The 25,460-nt window shown below is 67.8% G+C and overlaps 3 protein-coding genes across 4 annotated transcripts; 1 reads left to right on the forward strand and 2 right to left on the reverse strand.

Annotated features, from left to right (window-relative positions):
- Positions 1 to 246: 246 nt before the first annotated feature.
- Positions 247 to 4,682, reverse strand: LOC136302023 (transcription factor CP2-like protein 1). Its single transcript, XM_066205322.1, has 15 exons — positions 4,566 to 4,682; positions 4,323 to 4,474; positions 4,171 to 4,241; positions 3,574 to 3,679; positions 3,402 to 3,508; positions 3,147 to 3,299; positions 2,040 to 2,150; positions 1,821 to 1,918; positions 1,691 to 1,745; positions 1,477 to 1,570; positions 1,276 to 1,366; positions 1,093 to 1,169; positions 627 to 772; positions 439 to 490; positions 247 to 361 (listed from the first exon to the last, which is right to left on the reverse strand). The coding sequence occupies exons 1-15, from the start codon at positions 4,646 to 4,648 to the stop codon at positions 324 to 326; spliced, it is 1,434 nt and encodes a 477-aa protein (XP_066061419.1). The 5' UTR covers positions 4,649 to 4,682; the 3' UTR covers positions 247 to 323.
- An 855-nt stretch (positions 4,683 to 5,537) lies between these two features.
- Positions 5,538 to 8,110, reverse strand: RPL19 (ribosomal protein L19). Its single transcript, XM_066205342.1, has 6 exons — positions 8,054 to 8,110; positions 7,301 to 7,407; positions 6,794 to 6,916; positions 6,441 to 6,561; positions 6,186 to 6,296; positions 5,538 to 5,728 (listed from the first exon to the last, which is right to left on the reverse strand). The coding sequence occupies exons 1-6, from the start codon at positions 8,056 to 8,058 to the stop codon at positions 5,605 to 5,607; spliced, it is 591 nt and encodes a 196-aa protein (XP_066061439.1). The 5' UTR covers positions 8,059 to 8,110; the 3' UTR covers positions 5,538 to 5,604.
- Positions 8,111 to 11,550: 3,440 nt separating this feature from the next.
- On the forward strand, positions 11,551 to 25,095 carry CACNB1 (calcium voltage-gated channel auxiliary subunit beta 1). Of its 2 annotated transcripts, XM_066205329.1 has the most exons (14): positions 11,586 to 11,730; positions 13,149 to 13,235; positions 14,814 to 14,933; positions 15,738 to 15,860; positions 15,955 to 16,091; positions 16,195 to 16,271; positions 20,034 to 20,053; positions 20,236 to 20,316; positions 20,410 to 20,468; positions 21,182 to 21,291; positions 21,917 to 22,068; positions 22,160 to 22,255; positions 22,906 to 23,091; positions 24,423 to 25,095. In XM_066205329.1, the coding sequence occupies exons 1-14, from the start codon at positions 11,644 to 11,646 to the stop codon at positions 24,759 to 24,761; spliced, it is 1,674 nt and encodes a 557-aa protein (XP_066061426.1). In that variant the 5' UTR covers positions 11,586 to 11,643; the 3' UTR covers positions 24,762 to 25,095. The 2 variants fall into 2 exon arrangements, with proteins under 2 accessions (XP_066061427.1, XP_066061426.1); XM_066205330.1 differs by lacking the exon at positions 20,034 to 20,053 and adding an exon at positions 16,512 to 16,660 and having other exon boundaries at positions 11,551 to 11,730; positions 22,906 to 24,441.
- Positions 25,096 to 25,460: the final 365 nt, after the last annotated feature.

The following is a 25,460-nucleotide window of genomic DNA, read 5'->3' on the forward strand; positions in this document are numbered from 1 at the left end:
CCCGGGTGTCCCCTGCCCGGGTGTCCCCTGCCCTGTCCACGGCTGGGGACTCGTCTTGTCCCCGCACCCCGAATCCACCCTGGGCACCCCAAACCCCAGGGACGAGGCCGCGCTCGGGGCCGCTCCGCCGGCCTTTAATGCGAAGAGGGGACACGGAGAAGGACACGGAGAAGGACACGCGGGGGTGACAGGACGGGTCCCGTCCCCTCGGGCAGGGACGGAGGGAGAGCTCTGGGGACAGCGCCAGTCCCGGGCTCCTCTCTCCGCCCCCGTCCGGCTCCAGCGATGTCCCTTCGCAGGTGACGCAGCTCCGGGCTCGGCTCCTACCGCAGCAGCAGCTGGAAGCCGTCGGGGCCGGGGGCTGCGCGGGGCCGGGGCTCAGCCGGGACCCCCGACCGCCCCCGGCCCGGCCCGGCCCGCCCGCGGCCCCCGCGGTACCTTTGCCGATCGCCACCACGAAACTCGTCTCGTCCTGGAGGTTCCTGATCATCTGCGGGGCAGAGCAGGGAGCTCGGGGGGGCTCGGGGGGGGGCTGAGCCCCGTCCTGCCCCAGCGCTGGGACCCCCAGGGGCCGGGAGGGCGGCGAGGTCTGTCCCGCCCCTCCCCGGCCGTCCCCGCGTCCTCACCGCGTCGCTGACGAGGACGTGGATGCCGCCGGGTCCCTGCCGGGAGAGGCGCAGGATCTGCCCCGGGGGCAGCGCCAGCAGCTCCGCCAACCTCGCGGTGAGCTCGGCCACCGTCAGCTGCTCCAGGTGCAGCTCCTGGTACAGCCCTGGAGAGGGGCGGGATGGGACGGGACGGGGACAGGGCTGTGAGTACCCACCCTCCATCCCTGCGCTGCTGCACATCTGAGCCCCCTCCCCACACACCTGAGCCCCCTCCCCGCACACCTGAGCCCCTCCCCACACACCTGAGATCCCTCCCCGCACACCTGAGCCCCTCCCCGCACACCTGAGCCCCCTCCCCGCACATCTGAGCCCCCTCCCCACACACCTGAGCCCCCTCCCCACACACCTGAGATCCCTCCCCGCACACCTGAGCCCCCTCCCCGCATACCTGAGCCCCTCCCCACACACCTGAGCCCCTCCTCACCTGATCCCGCATCCTCCGCACCCTCAGCCCCGCCAGGCTCCCGCGTCACGTACAGGGTCAGCCGGGGCCGCGGGCACCTGGGGGGACAGAGAAGGGTCTGCCGGGGGGCTCAGGATGCGCCCGGGCCCCACGGAACCTCCCGGGGGTCCCCAGAAAGAGGCAGCGGGGCCGCGGGAGCCGCACCTGCCCGCCAGGGCGTGGCAGAGGCGGATGCCGTCGGGGGCTCCGCAGATCTGGATCAGGTCCCTGCGGGAGAGCCTCAGCAGATCGGCGCCTGCGGACAGCGGGGTCAGGGGGCGGCAGGAGGGGGGCCCGGCTCTGCCCCTCGGCTCTGCCCCCCGGCTCTGCCCCCCGGCCCGGCCCGGCCCGGCCCGGCGCTCTCACCGCTGAAGGTGGCGAAGACGCGGGCGCAGGCGGAGAAGCGGCGCCGGAGCAGCCACTGCTGCGTCTCCAGGGGGGATGCGCAGGGGCTCAGCGCCTGTGGGGGCTCAGCGGGGGCTCAGCGGGGGCTCAGCGGGGCACGGCCCCAGCGGGCACATCCTCAGCCCCTCCCGGGGGGCCGGGGGGGGCCCTGGGGCGGCACCGGCCGCTCCCTCACCTCGCCAGGACTCTCCGCGGGGCTCTCGGCGGCGCAGGCGGGGGACACGCACACCCTGCGGGAAGAGCCGGGCTAAGCGGGGGACCCCGGCAGCCGGGGGAAAATGGGGGGTCCGGGGGTCTCCGCTCACCTCTCGGGGCTCAGCAGCTTGAAGGGGTGCGGGGACGGCAGCCCCGGGGTGCCCGGGGGGCTGTGGGGGGCACCCAGCGCGTCCGGCCACGGGGGGCACTGAGGAGGAGGGGGGCGGTGGGTGCAGGGTCCCGGGGGTCCCCCCGGCCCTCGGGGGGCGGTGGGTGCAGGGTCCCGGGGGTCCCCCCGGCCCTCGGGGGGTGCCGGGCCCGGGCCCCACCTCGGCCAGCACGGTGCTCTCGTAGGCCGGCTGGAATTTCTCCCGCTCCGCCGCCGGCTGCTTCTCCACCTTCTCCCGGTCCGTCTTCTGCTTCCGATCGGCGCCCTTGGGCTGTGCCGGGGGGTGAGGGCGGCCCCGCGACCACCCGGGACCCCCGCGACCACCCGGAGCCTTGGGGTGCCCGGACCCCGCCGTGCGCCCGCCCCCGGCACTGCCCAGAGCTGGATCTCCCAGTACCGGGGGGGCACTGGGGACACTGGTGACACTGGGGACACTGGGGGGGCACTGGTCACACTGGGGACACTGGTCACACTGGGGACACTGGGGGGGCACTGGTCACACTGGGGACACTGGTGACACTGGTGACACTGGTGACACTGGTCACACTGGGGGGACACTGGTCACACTGAGGACACTGGTCACACTGGGGGGGCACTGGTCACACTGGGGACACTGGGGACACTGGGGACACTGGGGACACTGGTCACACTGGTCACACTGGGGGGGCACTGGCCACACTGGGGACACTGGTCACACTGGGGACACTGGGGGGGCACTGGTCACACTGCTCACACTGAGGGGGCACTGGTGACACTGGTCACACTGGGGGGACACTGGTCACACTGAGGACACTGGTCACACTTGGGGGGCACTGGTCACACTGGGGACACTGGGGACACTGGGGACACTGGTCACACTGGTCACACTGGTCACACTGATCACACTGGGGACACTGGGGACACGGGGGGCACTGGTCACACTGGGGACACTGGTGACACTGGTCACACTGGGGACACTGGGGGGGCACTGGTCACACTGCTCACACTGAGGGGGCACTGGTGACACTGGTCACACTGGGGACACTGGTCACACTGAGAGCACTGAGGGGGCACTGGTCACACTGGTGACACTGGTGACACTGGTCACACTGGGGACACTGGGGGGGCACTGGTCACACTGCTCACACTGAGGGGGCACTGGTGACACTGGTCACACTGGTCACACTGGGGACACTGGTCACACTGAGAGCACTGAGGGGGCACTGGTCACACTGGTCACACCGGTGACACAGGTCACACTGGGGACACTGGTTCCCCCCGAGGATACCTTGAACACCTTGACGAGGCAGCTGGCGGAGTGCAGGTACTCGGGGGGGTCCCCCTTGCCCCCCGCCCCGAAGGTGTCGATCTGGATGCGGAAGGGAACCCCCTTCTCCCCCCCGTTCTTCCGCAGCGTGAACTCGGTGCTGATGCAGTGAACCTGCGATGGGGGCGGGGGCCACAGCGGGGTCGGGACCGGGCGCCGTGACCCCCCCAGAACCCCCCCGAGCCCCCCAAAGCCCCGCCCGGGCCGGGCTCCCACCTGCACGAACACGGATGTGCGTCTCGAGGGGTCCCAGAGGAATTCCACCGTGTTGAGCAGCGTGGGGTGGATTTGGGGTTCCAGGATCCCCACGGAGAGCGGGATGTCTGCGGGAGGGGGGTCAGCACGGCCCCCGCAGCCCCCCCCGGTCCCTCCCAGCCCCGGCACTCACCGATGTCGAGGATCCGATCCCCCGGGCGGCTCCAGCGCCAGCCCTCGAGCTGCTGCTGCTCCGAGTACTGGAGCCGCCGGTCGTGGAAAACCACCCGCACCACGCTCTGGACACACGGCCACGGCCGGAGCCACGGCCACGGACAGGGATGGACACACGGCCACGGACAGGGATGGACACACGGCCATGGACAGGGATGGACACACGGCCACGGCCGGGGCCACGTACAGGGACAGGGATGGACACACGGCCACGGCCGGAGCCACGGCCACGGACAGGGATGGACACACGGCCACGGACAGGGATGGACACATGGCCACGGCCAGGGATGGACACACGACCACGGCCCCGCGGGACACTGGGCTGGGGGTGGGCTGGGCCAGAACTGGGGCTGGACTGGATTTGGACTGGGGCAGAACCGGGGCTGAGCTGGGGCTGAAATGAGGCTGAACCGGGGCTGCACTGGGGCAAAACTGAGGCTCAGATGAGGCTGGACCGCGGCAAAAACTGGGTCCGGACCGAGGACTGAGCCGAGATTTCAGCCCAGAGCTTTGCCCCGAGGCCTCCCCCCACCCCGGGGATCCCCACCCCGCTCACCTTGACCATCCTACGGCCCTCGGCGGGGTCCCCCCGGGGCGTTCCCATCATGCGGATCTCGTACGACTGCCCTGGGGTGGGGAGGGGGCGCCGGGAGCTGAGCCCTCAGCTCAGGGTGGGGGTCCCTCCCCCCCCGGCGCCCCCAGACTCACCCTGGTTGAGGTAGGTGAGGGTCTCCTCGTGGTGCCGCACGGCCGGGGAGGTCGGGGCGCACAGCACGTACTGGAACGCCGGCACCGGCGGCTGCGACGTGGAGATGCCGTTGGGCTCCTCCTGCTTTAGGTAGGGCAGGACCGGGGGGTCCCTGCGGGAAAACACCCCCCGGGACGGGTGGGCGCTCGGCCGTGCCTCAGTTTCCCCCCGCCCCCGCCGAGCCCAGCGGGTCTGGGGGGTACCTGAGCACCCCGGAGCTGGGCAGGGGGTACATGTCCCCAGGGCTGGACCAGTAGTGGTCGGGCTGGCCGTGCCAGAAGAGCATGGTGGGGACAGCACGCGGGGACCGCCCGCGAGCGCAGGGGGACAGCGGAGAGGGGACAGGTGGGGGGCCCCACCCCCACGTTTAAAGGCCCGGGGAGCGGGGCTGGGCCCAGACTGGCCCAGTCGGGACCAGCTCGGGGTGTTGACAGTAAATAGCGGCGAGGGAGGGGCGGCGTTTGTTGTCACTACAGGGGGAGGACACGGCTGGTGGCCCACAGTCCCTTTGTCCCAGCTAACCCCCTCCCCCCCGTGTGTCCTGTCACCAGCCCCGTTTCAAGCCTTTTCACTTTTGCCAGATTTGGCTCATTTTGGGCAGAAAAAGCGTGTTTGCAGAGCCCCCCAGGGGTTAAGGTGGGTGGGGGCTGCATCCCCTCCTTGGGTGTTGCTGTCAAACTTCGGGGGGGGTCTGTGGGTGCTGTCCCCCCTCATGGTGACACTGGGACACGACACGGGGGTCCCATCCCTGTGAAGAGGTTGGGGGGTCTCAGCTCCATTTCCCACATGGGGGGGACCCACCCTCCCCAGCACATTAAACCCCCCCAGGTGGGCTCAGGCCATGCTGTGTCCATCTGTCCATCTGTCCAGACATTCCCAGTGCGGGATGGGGCTGGCAAGGAGCTGCTGGGGGAGTTTGGGGGGCCTGGACCCAGCTCTGAGGGTCCCAGGTGTGAGCTCCAGCCCCAGCTCCTTCTCCTCTGGGGGTGCTGAGCCCCCCAAACCTCCCCCAGACCCTCAGCTCCTCCCTGAGCCTTTGGGGGGGCTCAGGGGGGTCCCTGCCCGAGTCCCCCCATCCCTGGGGCTGTGGGGAAGGGCCCCGAACGGGGATTTTCATGGATCTTCATGGATTTCCAGCCATTCCCTGTTCCCCACTGCAGACACAGAGCCTCAGGAAGAGTCCGGGGTGTTTTATTGGATGCCTGGGGATGGAGAACACCCTGTGCAGGGCACGGCCCGCGGTCACTTCTTGGCCTCCTCCTCCTTGGAGAGGGTTTTGATGATCTCCTCCTTCTTGGCCTGCAGCCGCTCCTCCCGGCGTTTCCGCGCCTCCTTGGTCTTGGAGCGCCGCGCCTCTGCCTGGTCCCTGTGGGGTGGGGGCCGTCAGGGGGGCCTGGGACAGCCCCACTGCACCCTGACACTGGCCCCAGTGTCCCCAGTGTCCCCGGGGCCCTGCTCACATCCCACAGCAGCACCACAGATCCCGCTGGATCCCGGGGTTCTCCCTTTGCTCCCGCCCGGAGCAGTTTTGGGGTCACCTGTCTCAGCTGAAGCCCGGAGTGAGGAGATTCAGCTTTTCCCCCCAAGGCCAGCAGGATTTTGTAATCCCTCCCCTGCCCTGGTCAATCATTCACCCACTCCGGATCAGGGATTTCCCAGTTCCCACTTCTCTCTGAGCACCAAAACCCCACCAGGACCCCACACTGCTCTGCTCCCACCCCGCCCTGCCCAGTTTAGGATTGAATCCTGCCAGAGCCCCCCCGGAATGCCCCACGGGGGGGATCATTCCTGCTAATCCCATCCCTGTCTGCAGCAGGACTCACGCCAGCAGCTTCTTGCGGGCCTTGTCTGCCTTCAGCTTGTGGATGTGCTCCATCAGGATCCGCTTGTTCTTGAACACATTGCCCTTCACCTTCAGGTACAGGCTGTGGTACCTGAGGGGCCACAGGGGTGGGGACATCAAACCCTGCCCGGCTCCTGTATTCCCGAGGCTGGGAACGGCCCAGGGAAGGCCGGGGATGGCCCAGGGCTGCCCAGGCAGGGTGTAACTCCAGGCTCTGTGGGAGGACAGGACTCACATGTGGCGGTCGATCTTCTTGGACTCGCGGTAGCGCCGCAGCAGCCGCCGCAGGATCCGCATGCGCCGCATCCAGGTGACCTTCTCGGGCATGCGGGCGTTGGCCGTGCCCTTCCTCTTGCCTGGGACGGGGGGAACGGGGTGAGGACGAGCCCAAATCCCCACCAGCTCAATCCCACGCCCACCCCAAAGCCCGTCACCCTCCTCTCCAGCTCACAGAAACGATCACTGACACAACCCAGCGGGTCCCAAGCCCGGGGCGGTGATCCCCCAGGGCGAGGGAGCAGCAGGGGCTGTGGGAGGTGGGGAATCCCCCCATTCCCAGCCCATTCCCAGCGGGATCGCAGCTCTCACCGATGCCCATGTGGCGGCCCTTGCGCCGGGCCAGCGTGTTCTTCCTGCAGCGGGCGCGGGAGTGCACCGTCACCGGCTTGCGGATGATCAGCCCATCCTTGATCAGCTTCCGGATCTGCTGCCCTGGAAAAGGGTCCACAACATCCCATGGGATTGTCAGCACCTCCCCTGGCACTGGCAGCCCAGCACTGACCCCAGCCCCCTCCTCAGAGCCCTGATTTCCCTCCTGTTCCTCCCACAGGATCTCCAGTGACCCCAATTCCCTCACTGGTTATCCCAGAGGACAGCGCCAGGCACCTCAGCACCGCAAACCCCAAAAATCCCACTTTAAACTGCAGAGAAGTTGCTCAAGGGGCTGAATTTTAACCAAAGCCAAGGGTTGCACCACGTGGTTTTGGGAAACCTTTGCCAGACTCAATAATTTTATCAATCTGAAGCAAGCTCACTGTTACCGATCCCCCGAAACCTCTCTTCCCACACTCCCCGTCCCCAGGGCCCCTCACGTACGGGAGTTGGCGTTGGCGATCTCATTGGTCTCGTTGGGATCCAGCCACACCTTCTTCTTCCCGCAGCGCAGGACGCTGGAGGCCAGCCTCTTCTGGAGCCGGAGCATACTGCCACAGGGGTCAGGGCACGGGTCGGGGGGCTGCACCCACCGCGGCCCCCTCGGGGGACCCTCACCCCTCCCCAGACCCCGCACCGCCCTCAGGGGACTGTGGCATCCTCCTCAGGGGACACTCTGCCGCCTTTAGGGACAGTCACCCGCCCCTGAGGGAACTCCGTCATCCAGTTCAAGGACCTGCAGCCCCTCACGGGACCTTCAGCATCCTCCGGGACCCCTCATTGATCCTGACCCCCCTCAGGGACCCCACAACACCCTCAGGGACCCTCATCCCCCTCAGAGACTCTTGCTCGTCTCCTCAGCTCCCCGGACACTCCGAGCAGCTTTAAGAAGCTCACCCGAGGAGCAAACCGCCCGAGAGCAGCGAGCCCAGCCCGCCCGGCGCTCCCCGCCTCCCGCCGCACTGCCGGGCCCCGCTCACGCCCGCCCGGCCCCTCAGCGCGGCCACGGCGCCGCTCCGCCATTTTCCCGCCAGGCCTCAGGAGGCCGCGGCCGCCTCACAGCGCCCGGGGCCGCCACGCGGCACAGCCCGGAGGCCGCCCCGGTGCTGAGAACGTTCCCCCCGCTGCCCTGCCGTCCTCCCCGGTGCCTCCCGACCCCCGTTATCCCCACAAGAGCGGGCCCGGCCTAAATCCCACCTCATGGCGGCGGCGCCGGGGCCGGAGAGACGCAGCAGCGGCGCTGAGCCCGCCCCCTGCCCGCGGCACGTACCACCCCCGCCCCCCCCCCCCGCGCCCATCCCCGCCGCCTCGGCCCGGCCCGAAACGCGCTAAAGGAGCAGCCGAGATGAAATCACGCCTGGCCGCTCATCTAAAGGGCACGCGTGGCGCCGAGAGCCACGCGGGAAGCGTGGGAGGGACGTGGGTCCTTCCCGGCTCCCCCCTCGGTGGTAGGGGGTGGTACAGCCCGCGCGTGCGTGGTGGGCAGGGCTGGGCGGGGGCTGCGCATGCGCCGTGGGGATGGGACAGGCACGTGTAGGGGGACTGGGATGGACTGGGAGCACTGAGATAAACTGGGATGTTCTGGGAGCGCTGGGATGGACTGGGTGGATTGGGATGAACTGGGAGGACTGGGATGAACTAGGAGGACTGGGAACACTGGGATATTCTGGGAACACTGGGATGGACTGGGTGGATTGGGATGAACTGGGAGGACTGGGATGAACTGGGAGCACTGGAATGAACTGGGAGCACTGGGATGGACTCGGGTGGATTGGGATGCACTGGGAGGACTGGGATGAACTGGGGGGACTGGGATGGACTGGGAACACTGAGATAAACTGGGATGTTCTGGGAGCACTGGGATGGACTAGGGTGGATTGGGATGAACTGGGAGCACTGGGATGAACTGGGAGCCCTGGGGTGGATTGGGATGCACTGGGAGCACTGGGATGGACTGGGAGGACTGGGACGGACTGGGGTGGATTGGGATGCACTGGGAGGACTGGGATGCACTGGGAGCACTGGGATGTTCTGGGAGCACTGAGATAAACTGGGATGGGCTGGGAGCACTGGGATGGACTGGGATGGGATTGGGGGGTGCTCCCGTCCTGCTGGCACTGTGGGAAGCTCAGGGCTGAGGATTCAGGGCTCATCCCAGCCCTCCCTGGCAGAACTGGACCTGTCCAGGGGCCGGTCTGGCCCAGACTGGGAGGACTGGCCCTGTGCTGTGCCTGGACTGGTCTGTACTGGGAGGCCTGAATCTGCTTTGGGATCATCGAGGTCTGGCCCTGCCCTGGGACCAGCCTGGCCCTGTCCTGGCCCCTGCCCATCCCATACTGGCCCTCCTTGGCCCTGCAGACACCTGGACAGAGTCTGTCCCTCCCACCCTGCCTGGAAAAATATTCCTTAGAGGTTTGACACCAGCTTTGCCATTTTATTTTTCCTGGCAGGCAGTGGAATCTCTGTCTTCCCTTCTTTCCCAAGAATTCACCCCAAAGCGTGGGCTGGGCTCTGGGATTGCAGCTGAGGATCAAATCCCAGCTCTTTTCCAGTGGTTGTGGTGCTGCTGGGAAAAGAGAACTCAGGATTTCCTGGGAAATAACCTCTTGACAGGGCTGGTGAGGGTTTTCAGAGAACATTCCCCATTCCTGGATTCCGGGTTTGGTCACGGGCAAGGTCCGGGTGTGTCCCGGGCATCGTTCTGCAGTTGGTAAAACTGAGGCAGGGCCGGGCTGGGTGATGACTCCTGCCCCAAAAAACTCTCGGGAAGGGCCTGGTGCGACCCAGAAAAGCGCTGGGAACAGATTGCCGGAGGGTTCCTGGGAACAGGGAATTCTTGGGGAGCGATAACGTGCGGGTTGTGACTGGCCTAAAAACACCGAGGTGACTGAATCCCCGCTCTGAACCAACCCCAACCTGAAAACTCCGCTTTTCAACCTCCCTGATGTCCCATAACCCCCAAAATCCGCGGGTTTTGCAGCCGTTCTCCCTCCTTCCTGCCGCCTGGGAGCGTCTGGAGAGTTCAAACGCGCCGAGATCACTTCGTTATCCCCCCAAAATCACCTGGCGAAGCCCCGGGGCTGGGATGCTTTTGATGGTTTCCCCCGGGGATCTGGCGGCCGCGGCGCAGCCGACATATGGCGCGAGCTGAGGAGCCGCTGCCGACAGATTTTTGGTTCGTTTCCCCAGAAAAAACACGGGTAAACACAGGCTCTCGGTGTTTCAAAACCGACTCATCGTTTTCCTTAAACAAACAGCCCGATCCGGAGGCTCCCCGAGGGCGGGAGAGGGCTCAGGGCTGCGGGAATCGTGTCGCCGCCGGGCTCCCGGGTGGGGACGGGACAATGCTGGTGACAATGCTGGTGACAATCCCGGGGCTGAGCGTGTCCCCGAGCCCTCTGCAAGTCCCACCTGGCGCTCCCCAAGGATCCCAGGAGGAGGAAACCCACCTGACCCCAAATTTGAGGAGTCTCAGGTCGGGATGATGCTGCTGCTGCTACCCCCGCGGAGCGGTTCCGAGGAGTTTCGCCGTTGGATTCCCGGGAATATCCACGGGCTATGGATGCTCGCGGAGCTTGTCCCGGGAGCAGCGCGGGGGGAGCCGGAGCAGCGCCGGGAGAGAGGAGGAGATGCCGTAATTGTGTTACTCTCCCACGCAGTGCCAGGCGATGGTGCGCTCGCCTCCGCCCCCGGGCAGGATCCCGCCTGGAAATGAGCACCCCCCCCCCCCCCCCGCTTCTGCTCTGCCCCCCAAAAACACCCCTGTGCCCCCCACAGACCCTCCAGGGGGTTCATTTACACCTGGGGGACGCAGGGCACGGGCAGGAGCTTTCCCGGGCACGGGGGGGCTCCGGGTTTGGGGTGCCCCCCGAGCCGTTTGTGCCCCCCCCCCCCCTAAGCTCCCCTTCCTCTGGAGCTGGTGATGGATGGGGCACGAGGGTGGAAAATGTGGTGTCAGCTGTCCCGGGAGCAGGGAAAGCCCCTCTGGAGCGGGGCCGGCCTGGGCGTAAAGGAATTTTTAACTTTCCAACAGCCGGCGGGGTGACAGCGCTGGGGGGGGGCACTCAGCTGGGGACGGCGGGGATTGTCCCCTCCGTGCCCGGGGTCCCTGGGGAGGGAGGATTGTCCCCAGGGTGGCTGGGAGAGGGGACAGGGGACACTGTCCTGCCTGCCAGGAGCAGCCAGCGGGGTCTGGGGGTCCCCCCCTGTGCCACCCTGGGGGGCTCAGGGGAGGTTTTGGGGGGGAAAAGCTGGATTTTGGGGGGCAGCCTCGTCCCGAGGGAGCGCTGGATTCCCAAACTGGCAGATCCCGCTTCGGGCGCTGACGTTTTGGGGGTCCCCGTGCCCCCCCCTCGGCTCTTTTTGGGGTCCCCCTCAGCCCACAGTGTAAGGGGTGGGCGGGCAAACCGGGGACCCACACCCCCCCCCCCCTTTTTTTTTTTTTTTTTTTTTTTTTCTTTTGGGAAGGAGCCGCTGCGGGGGTGCCGAACCTGGGATTGAGCGGGGGGCGGAGGGGGGGGGGGCGGCCGCATTCCCGCATCCCCCATCCCCCCGGGAAGGCGGTGCGGGAGCGGCCGCCCATCCCTCGCCCCCCCTGCGCCATTCCCACCACTCCTCCTCCTCCTTCCTCCTCCTCCTCCTCCTCCTCCTCCTCCCGCTCCGTCACCGCGGGGGCCAGGCCTGAGCTTCATCGTCATCGTCATCATCTTCCTCTGTGTGGTTCCCCCCCCCCTCGCCGCCATCCACCCACCCATCCATCCCAAAATCCCGCCGAGCCCGGCGCTTCCATGGTGCGGGAAGGCGGCATGGCCCGGACCCCCTACAGCTCCACGCAGGACATCCAGATGGACGTCTTGGACAACGCCGCGCTCCAGGTGACACCCCCGGGGGTGTTTGTTTTTTTGGGGGGGGGGAAGGGGCGGCGCGGGGGTGTCGGCATCGCCCCCCGGGGAACGGCGGGGGCGGGGGGTTCATCCTGTGGAATCTCCCCCCACCCGTGGGGCTGGAGGGGGGCAACAGATGGGGTTCATCCCCTTCCCCCCCCCCCAAATCCCGGCACTGAGGACGGGGTGATCCCGCCCTCCCAGCACCCCAAAATTAAAGGGGTGTCGTCCCCCATAAGGCTTGGAGAGACCCCAAACCCGGCTCCCCCAGTTCCCCAATCCCCTGGGCGAAGTGGGCAGGTGGGGGTTTGTTTTGTTTTTTTTTTTTGGGGCGGGGGTGTTGTGCCCACCGGGAAAGTTTTAGGAATTGGGAAAACTCTTGGGGTGCTCCCTCCTCCCCCCCCCTCCCCCGGCCGCCCCCCTTTCCCTCGGGTTGTCCCCTCTGGTTTTGGGGGGAGGAGGGACCTGTCCCTCGCTGGTCGCGGAGGGGTGGGGGGCACTGGGGACAGACCCCCGCTCTCCGTGCTCTTGGGGGGGGGGGTGACAGTTTTTGGGGCGGGGGTTCCCGGCGGATGGGGGGCAGGGGGAGCCTCGTCACTGAGCCCCAACCCTCATGTGGAGGGGGGGTCCTGGACCTAAAAATACCCAGCGTAGGGACCCCCCACCCCCGGGCTGGGCGGCAGCTGGGCCCAGCTGTCCCTCGGGGGCGCTGGGGAGGGGACAGCCCGCTCCCCCCGGCATTGTCCCCCCTTTTACCTCCCCCAAAGGGAGCGAGCTGCCACGGGGGGGGCACCGAGACACCCCCACCTCCTCCAGCCCATCCCAGCAGGAGGGAGCGGGGGTCCCGTGCGGGTGGGTGCCCAGGCTGGAGGGGTCTCGGGCAATGGGGTGGTGGAGGGGGGTGTGGGGAGCCCCCCACAGGTGTCACCCCCAGCCCGGGGGGGGGCTGGTTTGGGCTCTGGTTTGACTGGGGGGAGCTGGAGTTGGGGGCCTCTTCCTCTGAACCTGCTCAGCCCCACTGTGGGGTTGGGGTCACAGCCCCCTCAGTACCCCCGGGGAGGGGCTGCCCCATCCCATTCCATCCCATCCCATGGATCTTATCCCATCCCACCCCATCCATCCATCCCATCCCACACAATCCTGTCCATCCCACCCCATCCCATGGATCCCATCCCAGGGATCCCATCCCAGGGAACTCATCCCATCCCATTCACCCCATCCCATCCCATCCCATTGATCCCATCCATCCCACCCCATCCCGACCGCCCCAGAGCGGGGTCTGGCTGCAGTTTGGGGCTGGAGGGGTTGGGGCACCCCCGGCGGCGGAGGCTGGGGGGATGCAGCGCTGCCCCCCCCGGAGTTGTGTGGGGAGTTTTGGGGGTCCCAGCGCTCCCCTCCGCTGTCCCCAGGGCAAGTACAGCCGGCGCAAGAGCCGCTTCAAGCGCTCGGACGGCAGCACCTCCTCCGACACCACCTCCAACAGCTTCGTCCGGCAGGTGAGGGGGGCCCCGGCACCTTTGGGGGGGTCCCAGCGGTTCTTTGTCCCCCGGGGACTGAGGGGGGGTCACACCGAGCCCGGCCTGGCTGTGCCCTGGGCCCCTCTCTGCTCTGCCGTGGGTGCTGGAGGGGTCCCCCCCAAACCGCAGCCCCTTTTGGGGTGTCACAGCCGCGGTGTCCCCCGGCTGGCACCAAACCCGCCCTCCCCAACCCTGTGGCTCGGCAGGGCCCCCCCGGCTCCCACCCCCTGCCCGGCACCGGGCTAAATTTACCCGGGGCTGAAACCTGAGCCCCCCCCGTGCCCGGCCCTGCGCCCGCCCCGCTCGCCCCCGCCGCTGCCACCATGGAGATCCCCGGCAAAGACCACCCCGCTGCCTCGGTGAGCGACCCCCCCCCCCCCGCCCCGCAGCCCCCCAGGAGCCCCCCGGCCCCTCTGCCCTCGGCGCGGGTCCCCCTCGGCTCCGTGGGGCTGGGCCCGGGAGCTGTGGGGTGACGGCGTCGTGCCCGAGCTCTGGTGACCCCCCCAAAGTCCCCTCCGTGGGGCAGCCGGGCTGTGCCCCGTGGGTTTTGGGGGTCCGCGGCCCCATGGTTGGGGGGCTGTGCAAAGGGGCTGAGTGACCCCCGGGGTTGGGAAAGGTTGGGACAAATCAGGGATGGGGGGTCCCGCAGCCCCCAGGGTGGTCCCACGTGTCACCCACCGCCACGGGGCGGGGGCGTCCCTTGGGTGTCCCCGCTGTCCTGGGGGTCCTGAGCAGGGGGTCCCCGATCCCACCCCAAAAGCTCCAACTTTGTCCCGGGGTGACCCCGAGTGGCCCCACAGCGCCCTGTCCCCACCGCCCTGAGCTCCCGTGGTGGGGACAGCGCTGTCCCCCGGGCTGCCCTGAGCTGGGGGACACTCGGGGGGTCCCCGCTGCCTCCCCGGCTCTCGGAGAGGCCCCGGGGAGCGGGATGGGAGAGCGGGCGCCGGGCCGGTGTCACGTTCCCGGCCGGAGCGGTGACAACAGCTGCCGTGTCCCTCTCCTGCCGTGACCCCGCTGGGGCGGCTCCGGACGGCCCCGGGATGGCTCCGGACAGTCCCGGGACGGCTCCGAACGGCCCCGGGATGGCTCTGGGTGACTCTGGGCAGCCCCAGGTGACTCCGGACAGTCCCAGGATGGCTCCGGACAGTCCCGGGATGGCTCCAGGCAGCCCCAGGATGGCTCCGGACAGTCCTGGGATGGCCCCGGTTGTCTCCAAACGACTCCGGGTGGCTCCGGGCAGCCCCGGGATGGCTCTGGGTGGCTCCCAAACAGTCCCGGGATGGCTCCGGACAGTCCCGGGATGGCTCCGGACAGTCCTGGGATAGCTCCGAACAGTCCCAGGATGGCTCTGGGTGACTCTGGGCAGCCCCGGGTGACTCCAGGCAGCCCCGGGTGGCTCCGGACAGCCCCGGGTGGCTCTGGGCAGCCCCGGAATGGCTCCCATTGGCCACGGTGATGGGCACCGGCCCCAGTGAGAGGATGCTGGCGGGTCGGAGGGCTGGGCTCGCTGTCCTGGGGGGGCACAGGGTGGGCTGAGCCCCCTCTCTGCTGCCCCAGGGCTCGGCTGAGTCCTACACCAGCCGCCCCTCGGACTCGGATGTGTCGCTGGAGGAGGACCGGGAGGCGCTGCGCAAGGAGGCCGAGCGCCAGGCCATGGCCCAGCTGGAGAAAGCCAAGGTGGGACAGCAGGGACAGAGCGCCCGCGGGACCCCCTGGCCCGCGAGAGGGACCCCCCGGGACCCCCTGCACCCCATCCCTGCCGTGTCCCATCCTCTGGAGCAACGGCCCCGGGATCATGGTGTGGGTGGGGGGCACTGGGAAGGCAGGGGGGTTTACTGGGTGGAACTGGGAGCCTGCGTTCTCGCCTCGGCTGAGTGTCCATCACACCGTGAGGGCCTGGGGCAATTAGCTAATGAGCTAATGAGCCCCTTGTTAGCTCCTGGCCGGGGGTTGTGGCCACGCTGGTGAGGAGCCGCTGGTGAGGAGCCAAGCTGGTGACAGCGGCACCGGCACCTGCCTGGCCGGGGTGGGATGAGGGGGTGGAATCTCCCCGTTTTGCAGTGGGATCTCTCTGTTCTGGGGTGGCAGAGAGTGGGATCTCTGTTTTGGGGTGGGATCTCTCTGTTTTGGGGTGGGATCTCCCCGTTTTGGGGTGGAATATCTCTGTTTTGGGGTGGGATCTCTCTGTTCTGGGGTGGCAGAGAGTGGGATCTCTGTTTTGGGGTGGGATCTCCCCGTTTTGGGGTGGAATATCTCTGTTTTGAGGTGGGATCTCTCTGTTTTGGGATGGAATCTCTCTGTTCTGGGCTGGCAGAGAGTGGGATCTCTGTTTTGGGGTGGGATCTCTGTTTTGGGGTGGGATCTCTGTTTTGGGGTGGGATCTCTGTTTTGGGGTGGAATCTCTCAGTTCTGGGGCAGCAGAGGGTGGGATCTCCCCGTTTTGGGGCGGGGGGAGCTGCTGACCCCCCTTCCTCTCGGCAGACCAAGCCGGTGGCCTTCGCCGTGCGCACCAACGTGGGCTACAACCCCTCGGCCACCGACGACGTGCCCGTGCAGGGCATGGCCATCTGCTTCGAGCCCAAGGACTTCCTGCACATCAAGGAGGTGGGAGCGGGCTGGGGGGGGGGGGGCTGGGGGGCAGCGCTGGGGCAGCTCTGGGGGGGTTTTAAAGTGTTTTTCCCCCCCGTCCCCGGAGCAGAAGTACAACAACGACTGGTGGATCGGGCGGCTGGTGAAGGAGGGCTGCGAGGTGGGCTTCATCCCCAGCCCCGTCAAGCTGGAGAACATGCGGCTGCTGCAGGAGCAGAAGATGCGGCAGAGCCGCCTGAGCTCGAGGTGGGGCTCGCCCCGACCCCTCCCACAGTTCCTCCCGGACCCCCCCTCCCCGCCCCCCAATCCCACCCTCATCGCTCTCTCTCTATGCGCTCCTCCCACGCAGCAAATCGGGTGACAACTCCAGCACCAGCCTGGGCGATGTGGTGACAGGGACACGCCGGCCCACGCCCCCGGCCAGCGGTAAGAGTGTCCCGGGTCCCCTCGGCCCTGGGGGTCCTTCCCCCACCTCCCCATGGGTGACCCCCCTCCCCCGTCCCTCGGTCCCGGGTGCAGGCAGGGTGACCCCATTTCCCCCTGGGATCCCTCTGCTCCGCTTCTCCTCTTCCAGCTGCACCACCCCATTCCCATTTCCCCCTTCCTTCCGTCGCCATTATCGCTCTTCTTCTCTCCCTGCCGTGCCGCGGCTCCGGCCGTCCCCAGGTGGCCTGGAGGTGCCTAGCTTTGCCTTTGATCCCGATGAGTTAGAGGAGGAGGAGGAGGCCATGGAGACCCAGCGCTCTCCTAAGAGTAGCGTGAGCAGTGTCACCACCCCCCCCGCCCACAACAAGCGCATCCCTTTCTTTAGGAAGGTAACGGCCCCCGCCGGCCCCCGCCCCGCCTGCTGCACCCGCTGCCTGCCCTAACACTGCCGGGGGGCTGGGGGCACCCCGTGGAGATGGGCACCCCACGGGGCTGGGGGCACCCCATGGGGCTGAGGGCACCCACGGGGCTGAGGGCACCCCATGGGGCTGGGGGCACCCCATGGGGCTGGGGGCACCCCAGGGGGCTGGGGGCACCCCATGGGGCTGGGGGCACCCACGGGGCTGAGGGCACCCCATGGGGCTGGGGGCACCCCATGGGGCTGGGGGCACCCACGGGGCTGAGGGCACCCCATGGGGCTGGGGGCACCCCATGGAGATGGGGGCACCCATGGGACTGGAGCACCAACAGGGCTGTGGGACATCCCACAGGGCTGGGGGCACCCACAGGGCTGGAGACACCCCATGGAGCTGGGGCAGCCACAGGGCTGGGGGCACCCACGGAGCTGGGGGCATCCCACGGAGCTGGGGCAGCCACAGAGCTGGGGGCACCCACAGGGCTGGGGGACACCCCACGGGGCTGGGAGCCATGTGTTGTGCCGGTGCTGCAGCACGGGATGAGCCCTGCACCTGGGGTGACTCCACCTGTGGTTAATGGGCTGGATCAGCCCATGGCTGCATCCCCCCCCCCACCCCGTGGATTGTGGGATGGATCAGTCCATGGCTGCATCCCACCACTGTCAATGGGATGGATCAGTCCATGGCTACATCCCCCCTGTGGACCATGGGATGGATCAGTCCATGTTTGCATCCCCCCCTCATGGACTGTGGATGGATCAGTCCATGGTTGCATCCACCCCATGGACCAGTCTGTGGCTGACCCCACCACCCTGCTGTCAATGGCATGGATCAGTCCATGGCTCTGTCCGCCCCCCCCAGCCCATGGGATGGATCAGCCCGTGGCTGTGATCCCCCCCCTCCATGGGATGGATCAGCCTGTGGCTGTGAACCCCCCGTCCATGGGATGGATCAGCCCGTGGCTGTGATCCCCCCCCCCCTGTCCATGGGATGGATCAGCCCGTGGCTGTGAACCCCCCAGTCCATGGGATGGATCAGCCCGTGGCTGTGATCGTCCCCCGTCCATGGGATGGATCAGCCCGTGGCTGTGAACCCCCCCGTCCATGGGATGGATCAGCCCGTGGCTGTGATCGTCCCCCGTCCATGGGATGGATCAGCCCGTGGCTGTGATCCCCCCCGTCCATGGGATGGATCAGCCCGTGGCTGTGATCCCCCCCGTCCATGGGATGGATCAGCCCGTGGCTGTGATCCCCCCCCCGTCCATGGGATGGATCAGCCCGTGGCTGTGATCTCCCCCAGCCCATGGGATGGATCAGCCTGTGGCTGTGATCCCCCCCCGTCCATGGGATGGATCAGCCCGTGGCTGTGATCCCCCCCAGCCCATGGGATGGATCAGCCCGTGGCTGTGATCCCCCCCCGTCCATGGGATGGATCAGCCCGTGGCTGTGATCCCCCCCCGTCCATGGGATGGATCAGCCCGTGGCTGTGATCCCCCCCCCCCCAGCCCATGGGATGGATCAGCCCGTGGCTGTGATCCCCCCCCCCCCGGCCATGGGATGGATCAGCCCGTGCTTGTCCCCCCCAGCCCATGGGATGGACCAGCCCGTGCCCCCCCTCCCGGTTGCCTCCCCCCGCAGTGTGCGCATGGTGTGTTCCAGCACGGCCGGTGTCTCATCCCCCCCGCGGCTGAGAATGGACCATCCCTCCCCCCAAACCGGGCATAAGCTGGGGGGGTTCGGGCACAACCACCACGCGGGACGGGGGGGGGGTCTGCAGACCTGGGGGGTCCCAGCCGCCCCCCGAGCCCTGCAGAGTCCCCAGTTCCCCCCGGAGTGGGCGGTGCTCGGTGTGTGACTGTCCCCAAGGCCACCTCGTGTCACACACGTGTCACCTGGGGCATGGCCTGTGTCACACACGTGTCCCTTGGGTCACCTCTGGGTCACCCATGTGTCACTGGGTCACCCTCAGGGGGTCACACACGTGTCCTTGGGTCACACATGTCCCTGGGTCACCCTTGGGGGGGTCACACATGTGTCACTGGGTCACTCTTGGGGAGTCACAAATGTGTCCCTGGGTCACCCTTGAGGGGTCACACTCGTGTCCCTGGGTCACCTCTGGGTCACAAATGTGTCCCTGGGTCACCCTTGAGGGGTCACACTCATGTCCCTGGGTCACCTCTGGGTCACAAATGTGTCCCTGGGTCACCCTCGGCAGGTCACACCTGTGTCCCTGGCTCCCCCAGGGGTTATGCCCATGTCTCTGTGTCACACACCCGTGTCCCTGTGTCACACACCCGTGTCCTTGTGTCACACACCCATGTCCTTGGCTCACCCTTGGGGGGTCACACCCGTGTCCCTGTGTCATACACATCTCCCTGTATGTCACACACGTGTCCCTGTGTCACACACCTGTGTCCCTGGCTTGGGAGTCACATGTTCCTGTGTCACACACACGTGTCCCAGGCTCCCCCAGAGGGTCACACATGTGTCCCTGAGTCACCCTGGGGGTCACGCACATGTCCCTGTGTCACACCCCCATGTCCCTGTGTCACACACCCCCATGTCCCTGTGTCACACACACACCCGTCCCTGGGTCACGCCCGTGTCCCTGTGTCACACACATGTGTCCCTGTGTCACACACACACACCTCCCTGGGTCACGCCCGTGTCCCTGTGTCACAGCCCCGTCTCCCTGTGTCACACACACATCCCTGTGTCACACACCCATCCCTGGGCCATGCCCGTGTCCTTGTGTCACACCCCCATGTCCCTGTGTCACACCCCCATGTCCCTGTGTCATGCCCGTGTCCCTGTGTCACACACACGTCCCTCTGTCACACACACACATGTCCCTGTGTCACACCCCCATGTCCCTCTGTCACACACCCCCATGTCCCTCTGTCACACACCCCCATGTCCCTGTGTCACACCCCCATGTCCCTGTGTCACACACCCCCATGTCCCTGTGTCACAGCCCCGTGTCCCTGTGTCACACCCCCATGTCCCTGTGTCACACCCCCATGTCCCTGTGTCACAGCCCCATCTCCCTGTGTGATACACACATGTCCGTGTCACACACCCCCATGTCCCTGTGTCACACCCCCCCGTGTCCCTGTGTCACACACACATGTCCCTGTGTCACACACCCCCATGTCCCTGTGTCACACCCCCCCGTGTCCCTGTGTCACACACACATGTCCCTGTGTCACACCCCCCCGTGTCCCTGTGTCACCCACACACGTCCCTGTGTCACCGCCCCGTGGCCCCGGCCCCCCGTGCCCGCGGTAACACGCATGCCTTGTTTGTCTCCTCTCGCCCCCCGGCCCCCGCGGCCACCCGGGACGTAGCCAAGCAGAAGCAGAAGTCGGTGAGTAGCGCCAGGACCCCCGGGATTGGGGGGGGGGGGGGGATGAGGGACGTGTCCCCCGCTTGCAGCCCCCCCAAAAAAACCCACCCCCGGAGCCGCCCCCGCGGGGGGTGGGGGGGCGACAAAGCTGAAGGTGCCCCGTGTCCCCTCCCGGCCCCGGTGACCCCCGGCTGTGTCCCCAGACCGAGCACGTGCCCCCGTACGACGTGGTGCCCTCCATGCGCCCCATCATCCTGGTGGGACCCTCGCTGAAGGGCTATGAGGTGAGCGCTGCGGGGTGGGGAGGGCTCGGGGGGCTCCGGGAGGGGGACCCCAGCCCCACGGTGACACTCTGTCCCCGCTGTCCCTGCCCCCAGGTCACGGACATGATGCAGAAGGCGCTGTTCGACTTCCTGAAGCATCGCTTTGATGGCAGGTGAGGGGGGGGCGCAGGGCCAGGGACCCCCAAACCCACAGAGGGACCCCTAACCCCATAGAGGGACCCCTAACCTTGTGTGGGACCCCCAAACCCACAGAGGGACCCCTAACCCCATAGAGGGACCCCCAAACCCACAGAGGGACCCCATACCCCATAGAGGGACCCCTAACCCTGTGTGGAACCCCTAACCCCGTGTGGGACCCCTAACCTTGTGTGGGGATCCCTAATCCCATAGAGAAACCTCTAAACTCATGGGATCCCCTAAACCCACAGAGGGACCCCTAACCCTATAGAGGGACCCCTAACCTTGTGTGGGACCCCTAACCCTATGTGGGACCCCTAAACCCACAGAGGGACCCGTAACCCCATAGAGGGACCCCTAACCCCATAGAGGGACCTCTAAACTCATGGGATCCCCTAAACCCACAGAGGGACCCCTAACCCCATAGAGAAACCCCTAAACTCATGGGAGAACCCTAAACCCACAGAGGGACCCTTAAACTCACGAGGGGACCCCTAACACCATGGAAGGCACCCCAAATCCCATAGGGGGACCCCAAATCCTAGAGGAAAACCCTGACCAGGGTGGGTCCAGCATCTCCAGCAGTGTGGGGCGTCAGGAAGGGGGTGACAATGGGGGGTCCCGGAGGGGGTTTGGGGTGGGTTTGGGGGTGTCCCCCCCGCCGTGGCTGCCCCCGCTGTGTCCCCAGGATCTCCATCACGCGGGTCACGGCCGACATCTCGCTGGCCAAGCGCTCCGTGCTCAACAACCCCAGCAAGCACACCATCATCGAGCGCTCCAGCACCCGCTCCAGCCTGGGTACGACCCCCCGGGACCCCCCAGGACCCCCCGGCCAGCGGGACCCCCCCAAGCCTCCATCTGTATCAGCCCCCCCAGCCCGGCCCGGGGGGTGGGGGTGACGAACGGGGGGCCCTGTGCTCCCCCCGTGTGACTCAGTGCCTCTCCTCCTCCTCCTCCTCCTCTTCCTCCTCCTCCTCCTCTTCCTCTTTTATCTTCTCTGTTGTGGTTTTTTTTTTTCTTTTCTTTTCTTTTTCTTTTCCTATTTTTTTTTTCTTTTCTTATTTCTCTTTTCTTTTGGGGTTCCTCCCCTCCGTGCCGCCTCCTTCCTCCCCTCCTGCTCCTGATACAGATGTCTTGGGTATGTAACAGGGACCTGCTGGGACCCCCCGTTCCCCCTTCCCCCGCCCCCAGCTGGCCCTGCCCAGGCGCTGGGACAGACCCTGAGGGTTGGGGACACCCTGGTGACACCCTGGTGACACCGCGGTGTGTGTGTGCATGGTTTGGGGTGGGGGTGGGGGGCTCCTGCAGTGACCCCGTGTCCCTGCGGTGACACCGAGGTGGCCAAGCCCCCTCCTGCTGCCGTGTCCTCATCACATCCCCCAACGCTGTCCCCTCACCCCGTCCCCGTGTGTCCCCTCCGCAGCCGAGGTGCAGAGCGAGACCGAGCGCATTTTCGAGCTGGCCCGGACGCTGCAGTTGGTGGCCCTGGACGCCGACACCATCAACCACCCGGCGCAGCTGGCCAAGACCTCCCTGGCGCCCATCATCGTCTACATCAAAATCACCTCGCCCAAGGTGGGTGCGGGCCCCGCGGTGGGCGGGGGGCGGTGCCAGCAGGGTCCGGCCGTGTCCCCAGGGCCACCTCGGCCTGTCCCCTCCTGCCCAGGTGCTGCAGCGGCTGGTGAAGTCCCGGGGGAAGTCGCAGGCCAAGCACCTCAACGTGCAGATGGTGGCCTCGGACAAGCTGGCGCAGTGCCCGCCTGTGAGTGTGACCCGGCCACCGCGGTGCCACCCGCCCCGACCCCGCCCTGAGCTGCCCCACCCACCCCGTGCCCAAAACCTGCCCACCCTGTCCCATTGTCCCTGCCCTGTCCCATGGATCCCTCCCTGTCCCATGGATCCCGCCCTGTCCGATGGATCCCTCCCTGTCCCATAGATCCTGCCCTGTCCCACGGGTCCTGCCCCATCCCATGGATCCTGTCCCATCCCACAGATCCCGTCCCATCCCATGGATCCCTCCCTGTCCCGCTGTCCCTGACCCGCCCCGTTGGCTCTGCCCCAGGCCCACAGCCTCGCCCTGTCCCCTGGGCTCCACCCTTGGTCCAGCATTGGCCCTTCTCCATTGGCCTGGGTCCTATTGTCCCCACCCTGTCCCACGGGCTCTGCCCCATGTCCAGCCACCCCACCCTGTACTATTGTCCCCACCCTGTCCTATAGGCTCCACCCTGTCCCACTGTCCCCACACCCAGCTGCCCCACCCTGTCCCACAGGCTCTGCCCCATGTGCGGGTACCAGACCCTGTCCTATAGGCTCCACGATGTCCAGCTGTCCCTCCGTGTCCCACTGACCCCACTCTGTCCCACTGACCCCACCCTCTCCCATTGTCCCCACCCGTCCCTGCCCGTTCCCCAGGAGATGTTTGACATCGTTCTGGACGAGAACCAGCTGGAGGAGGCCTGCGAGCACCTGGCCGAGTACCTGGAGGCGTACTGGAAGGCCACGCACCCGCCCAGCAGCAACCCCCCGAACCCGCTGCTGAACCGCACCATGGCCACGGCGGCGCTGGCCGCCAGCCCCGCGCCCGTCTCCAACCTCCAGGTACAGGTGCTCACCTCCCTGCGCAGGAACCTCAACCTCTGGGGCCGCGAGGCCACCCCCAGCCCCCCCGGACCCCTGGAGGAGCACGCGCTGTGAGGTGGCGCCGGGGACACCGGGGACACCGGGGACAGCCCACCACCCCCAGGCCTTGGGGACAGCGCGGGGAGTCACGGCGCCCCCAGGTGTGGGGTTGTCCCTGGGGTCACCTGGCCTGGGATCAGGGTCACTCCATGGGACTGTGGCCCCCCCCAGGTGTGGGGTTGTCCCTGGGGTCACCTGGCCTGGGATCAGGGTCACTCCATGGGACTGTGGCCCACCCCAGGTGCGGGGTTGTCCCTGGGGTCACCTGGCCTGGGATCAGGGTCACTCCATGGGACTATGGCCCCCCGCAGGTGTGGGACTGTCCCTGGGGTCACCTTCCCTGGGAACCTGCTCTCCTCTCTGGGATTGGGGCCACCTGTGGGGTCAGGGTCACCCCAGGGGGCTGTGGTCCCAAGCTGTGGGGTCACCTGCCCTGGAGACCCTGGGATTGGGGTCACTCCATAGGATTGGGGTCACCCCATGGCATTGGGGTCACCATGGAGAGCCACAGCCCCCCAGGAGTGGGACCACCCCTGGGATTGTTCCTTTGGGAACCTGCGCCCCCCCCGGGGGTACTGCAGGCCCCTGCTGTGGGACTGCTCTGGGGTTGGGGTCACCCCAGGGACCCGCTCCCACTCCTGCATTGGGGCCATCACTGGGGTCAGCCCTGGGGATCTCTCCGTGCCAGCCCCACGTTCGGGGTCTCCTGGGAATCTGAGCTGTCCTGGGGATTGGGAACCCCCAGGATCTGCCCCCTTCAGGACCCACCCTGTGCCTTCCTGGGGGGCTGCCAGACCCCCATCCCCACACTTCTCTGGGGGAGCCGTGCTGGGGGCCAGGCTTTGGGGGTGTCCTGGCTCAACCCCATCCCACTGCAGTGCTGGACTGGGGGGGTCCTGCAGCCACCCCCGGGGGCTGGGGACAGAGGGGGGACACGTGTCCTGTGTTGTCTCTGTCGCTAAATCTTCCAGCGAGCCGCACGCTGCTGCTGCCGCTCCACGCCCCCTCCCACCCCCCGCAGCCCCCTCCTCCCCTGTGCTGCTCCCCCTCCCCAGTCCCCAATCCCCGCCCCGGTGTCCCCCCGGCTGAGCCCTGCTGCCACCGCGCCACCAGGCCAGGCTGGGCAGGAGCGTGTGTCCCCCCCCCTCCCCGCTCCGTGACCCCCACTAACCCCCCACTAACCCCCCAGTGACCCCCCAGTGCCCCCCGCCCATCCATCCCCGCATGGTGTGGTTGCTTCTCGCACCCAGGGTCCGTACCCGGAGGGGGAGCACGGCCGCCTCCGGCAGGGCCCGGGGGATTCGGGGGGTCGCGGGCAGGGCAGACCCCCGCCGCCGCCCGCCCGCCCGGGCCCCCGCAGCCTGTCCCGCCAGGACACCTTCGACACGGAGGCGCCGGGCGGCCGGGACTCGGAGCCCGGGGATTCGTGCTGCATGGACATCGAGATGGAGCCCGTGGAGGAGGAGCCGCCGGGCAGCCCCGGGGACGGAGCCCGGCCGGAGGCGCGGGGGCCGCGGGGCCGAGCCAAGGGCCAGGAGCCCCCCCCGAGCGATGGCGAGGGCTGGGGCCGGGACGTTTACCTGCGTTAGGGTGAGGGGGTGCGGGCGGGGGGCTCCCCAGCCCCCCCAGCGCTGGTTTTGGGGTGCGGGACAGCCCCGCCGGTTGCCTTGGTGCCCCCCACCCCGAGCCCGGCCAGCGGTGCCCGGGGGGCTCCCCCTGCCACACTCTTTACTGAGGGGGGGGGTCTCCCCCTGCCGCAGCCCCCCCCAGCATCTCGCCGTGCCTCGGGCCCTCCCTGCCCGGCAGGGACAGTAAGTGACCAAAGGGGACCCGGCGTGTCCCCGGACCACCCCAGGCACGGGGTGGGGGCCGTGCCCCCCTCCCCAGCCCTGCCTGCTGGGTGCCCCCCCGCTTCTCCATGGTGCTCTCGGCCCCCCCCGGCTGCAGGGGGGACCCCCCCGGAGCTGGCCGTGGTGGTGGGGGGTCCCTGCCAGCTGCCCCCCCAGTGCCTGGCACTGTCCCCACAGCCCCCCCGGGGGGTGCATGCGTGTGCGGGGCTTTGGGGGCTCCCCGGCTGTGCCCCCCGAGGGGGGCCGGGGGGGGCGGTTTGCATGTGTTTGCCTTGGAGGGGCTCTGCCTGAATTGGGGGGGTGGGGGGGTGAATCTGAGCCAGTTTTGGGGGTCTAACCTGTGCTAACAGCTGCCCAGCCCTGGCCTGCCGGGGGGGTCCCGCTGTCCTGGGACCGCCAGGCCCCGGCCCCCCCCTCCCTTCTTGTTCCACCACCCCC

Source organism: Chamaea fasciata, unplaced genomic scaffold (assembly GCF_029207755.1).
Source record: "Chamaea fasciata isolate MVZ Bird 193981 ecotype frontalis unplaced genomic scaffold, bChaFas1.0.hap1 SCAF_27, whole genome shotgun sequence".
Taxonomy (NCBI): domain Eukaryota; kingdom Metazoa; phylum Chordata; class Aves; order Passeriformes; family Sylviidae; genus Chamaea; species Chamaea fasciata.

Bases quoted from the DNA above. Each gene is read 5' to 3' on its own strand.
- CACNB1 (XM_066205329.1), top strand. From the start codon at position 11,644: ATGGTGCGGGAAGGCGGCATGGCCCGGACCCCCTACAGCTCCACGCAG. The intron at 20,054-20,235 runs GTGAGTAGCGCC...CTGTGTCCCCAG, and splicing joins CCAAGCAGAAGCAGAAGTCG to ACCGAGCACGTGCCCCCGTA. The intron at 23,092-24,422 runs GTACAGGTGCTC...TCTCGCACCCAG, and splicing joins CGCCCGTCTCCAACCTCCAG to GGTCCGTACCCGGAGGGGGA.
- RPL19 (XM_066205342.1), bottom strand. The intron at 6,297-6,440 runs GTGAGTCCTGTC...GTGGCCCCTCAG, and splicing joins AAGAAGATCGACCGCCACAT to GTACCACAGCCTGTACCTGA. The intron at 5,729-6,185 runs GTGAGTCCTGCT...CCCACCCCACAG, and splicing joins GCCCGCAAGAAGCTGCTGGC to GGACCAGGCAGAGGCGCGGC.
- LOC136302023 (XM_066205322.1), bottom strand. From the start codon at position 4,648: ATGCTCTTCTGGCACGGCCAGCCCGACCACTACTGGTCCAGCCCTGGG. The intron at 3,300-3,401 runs GTGGGAGCCCGG...CCCCCATCGCAG, and splicing joins GCACATCCGTGTTCGTGCAG to GTTCACTGCATCAGCACCGA. The intron at 362-438 runs GTACCGCGGGGG...GGCCCCGCGCAG, and splicing joins CGTGGTGGCGATCGGCAAAG to CCCCCGGCCCCGACGGCTTC.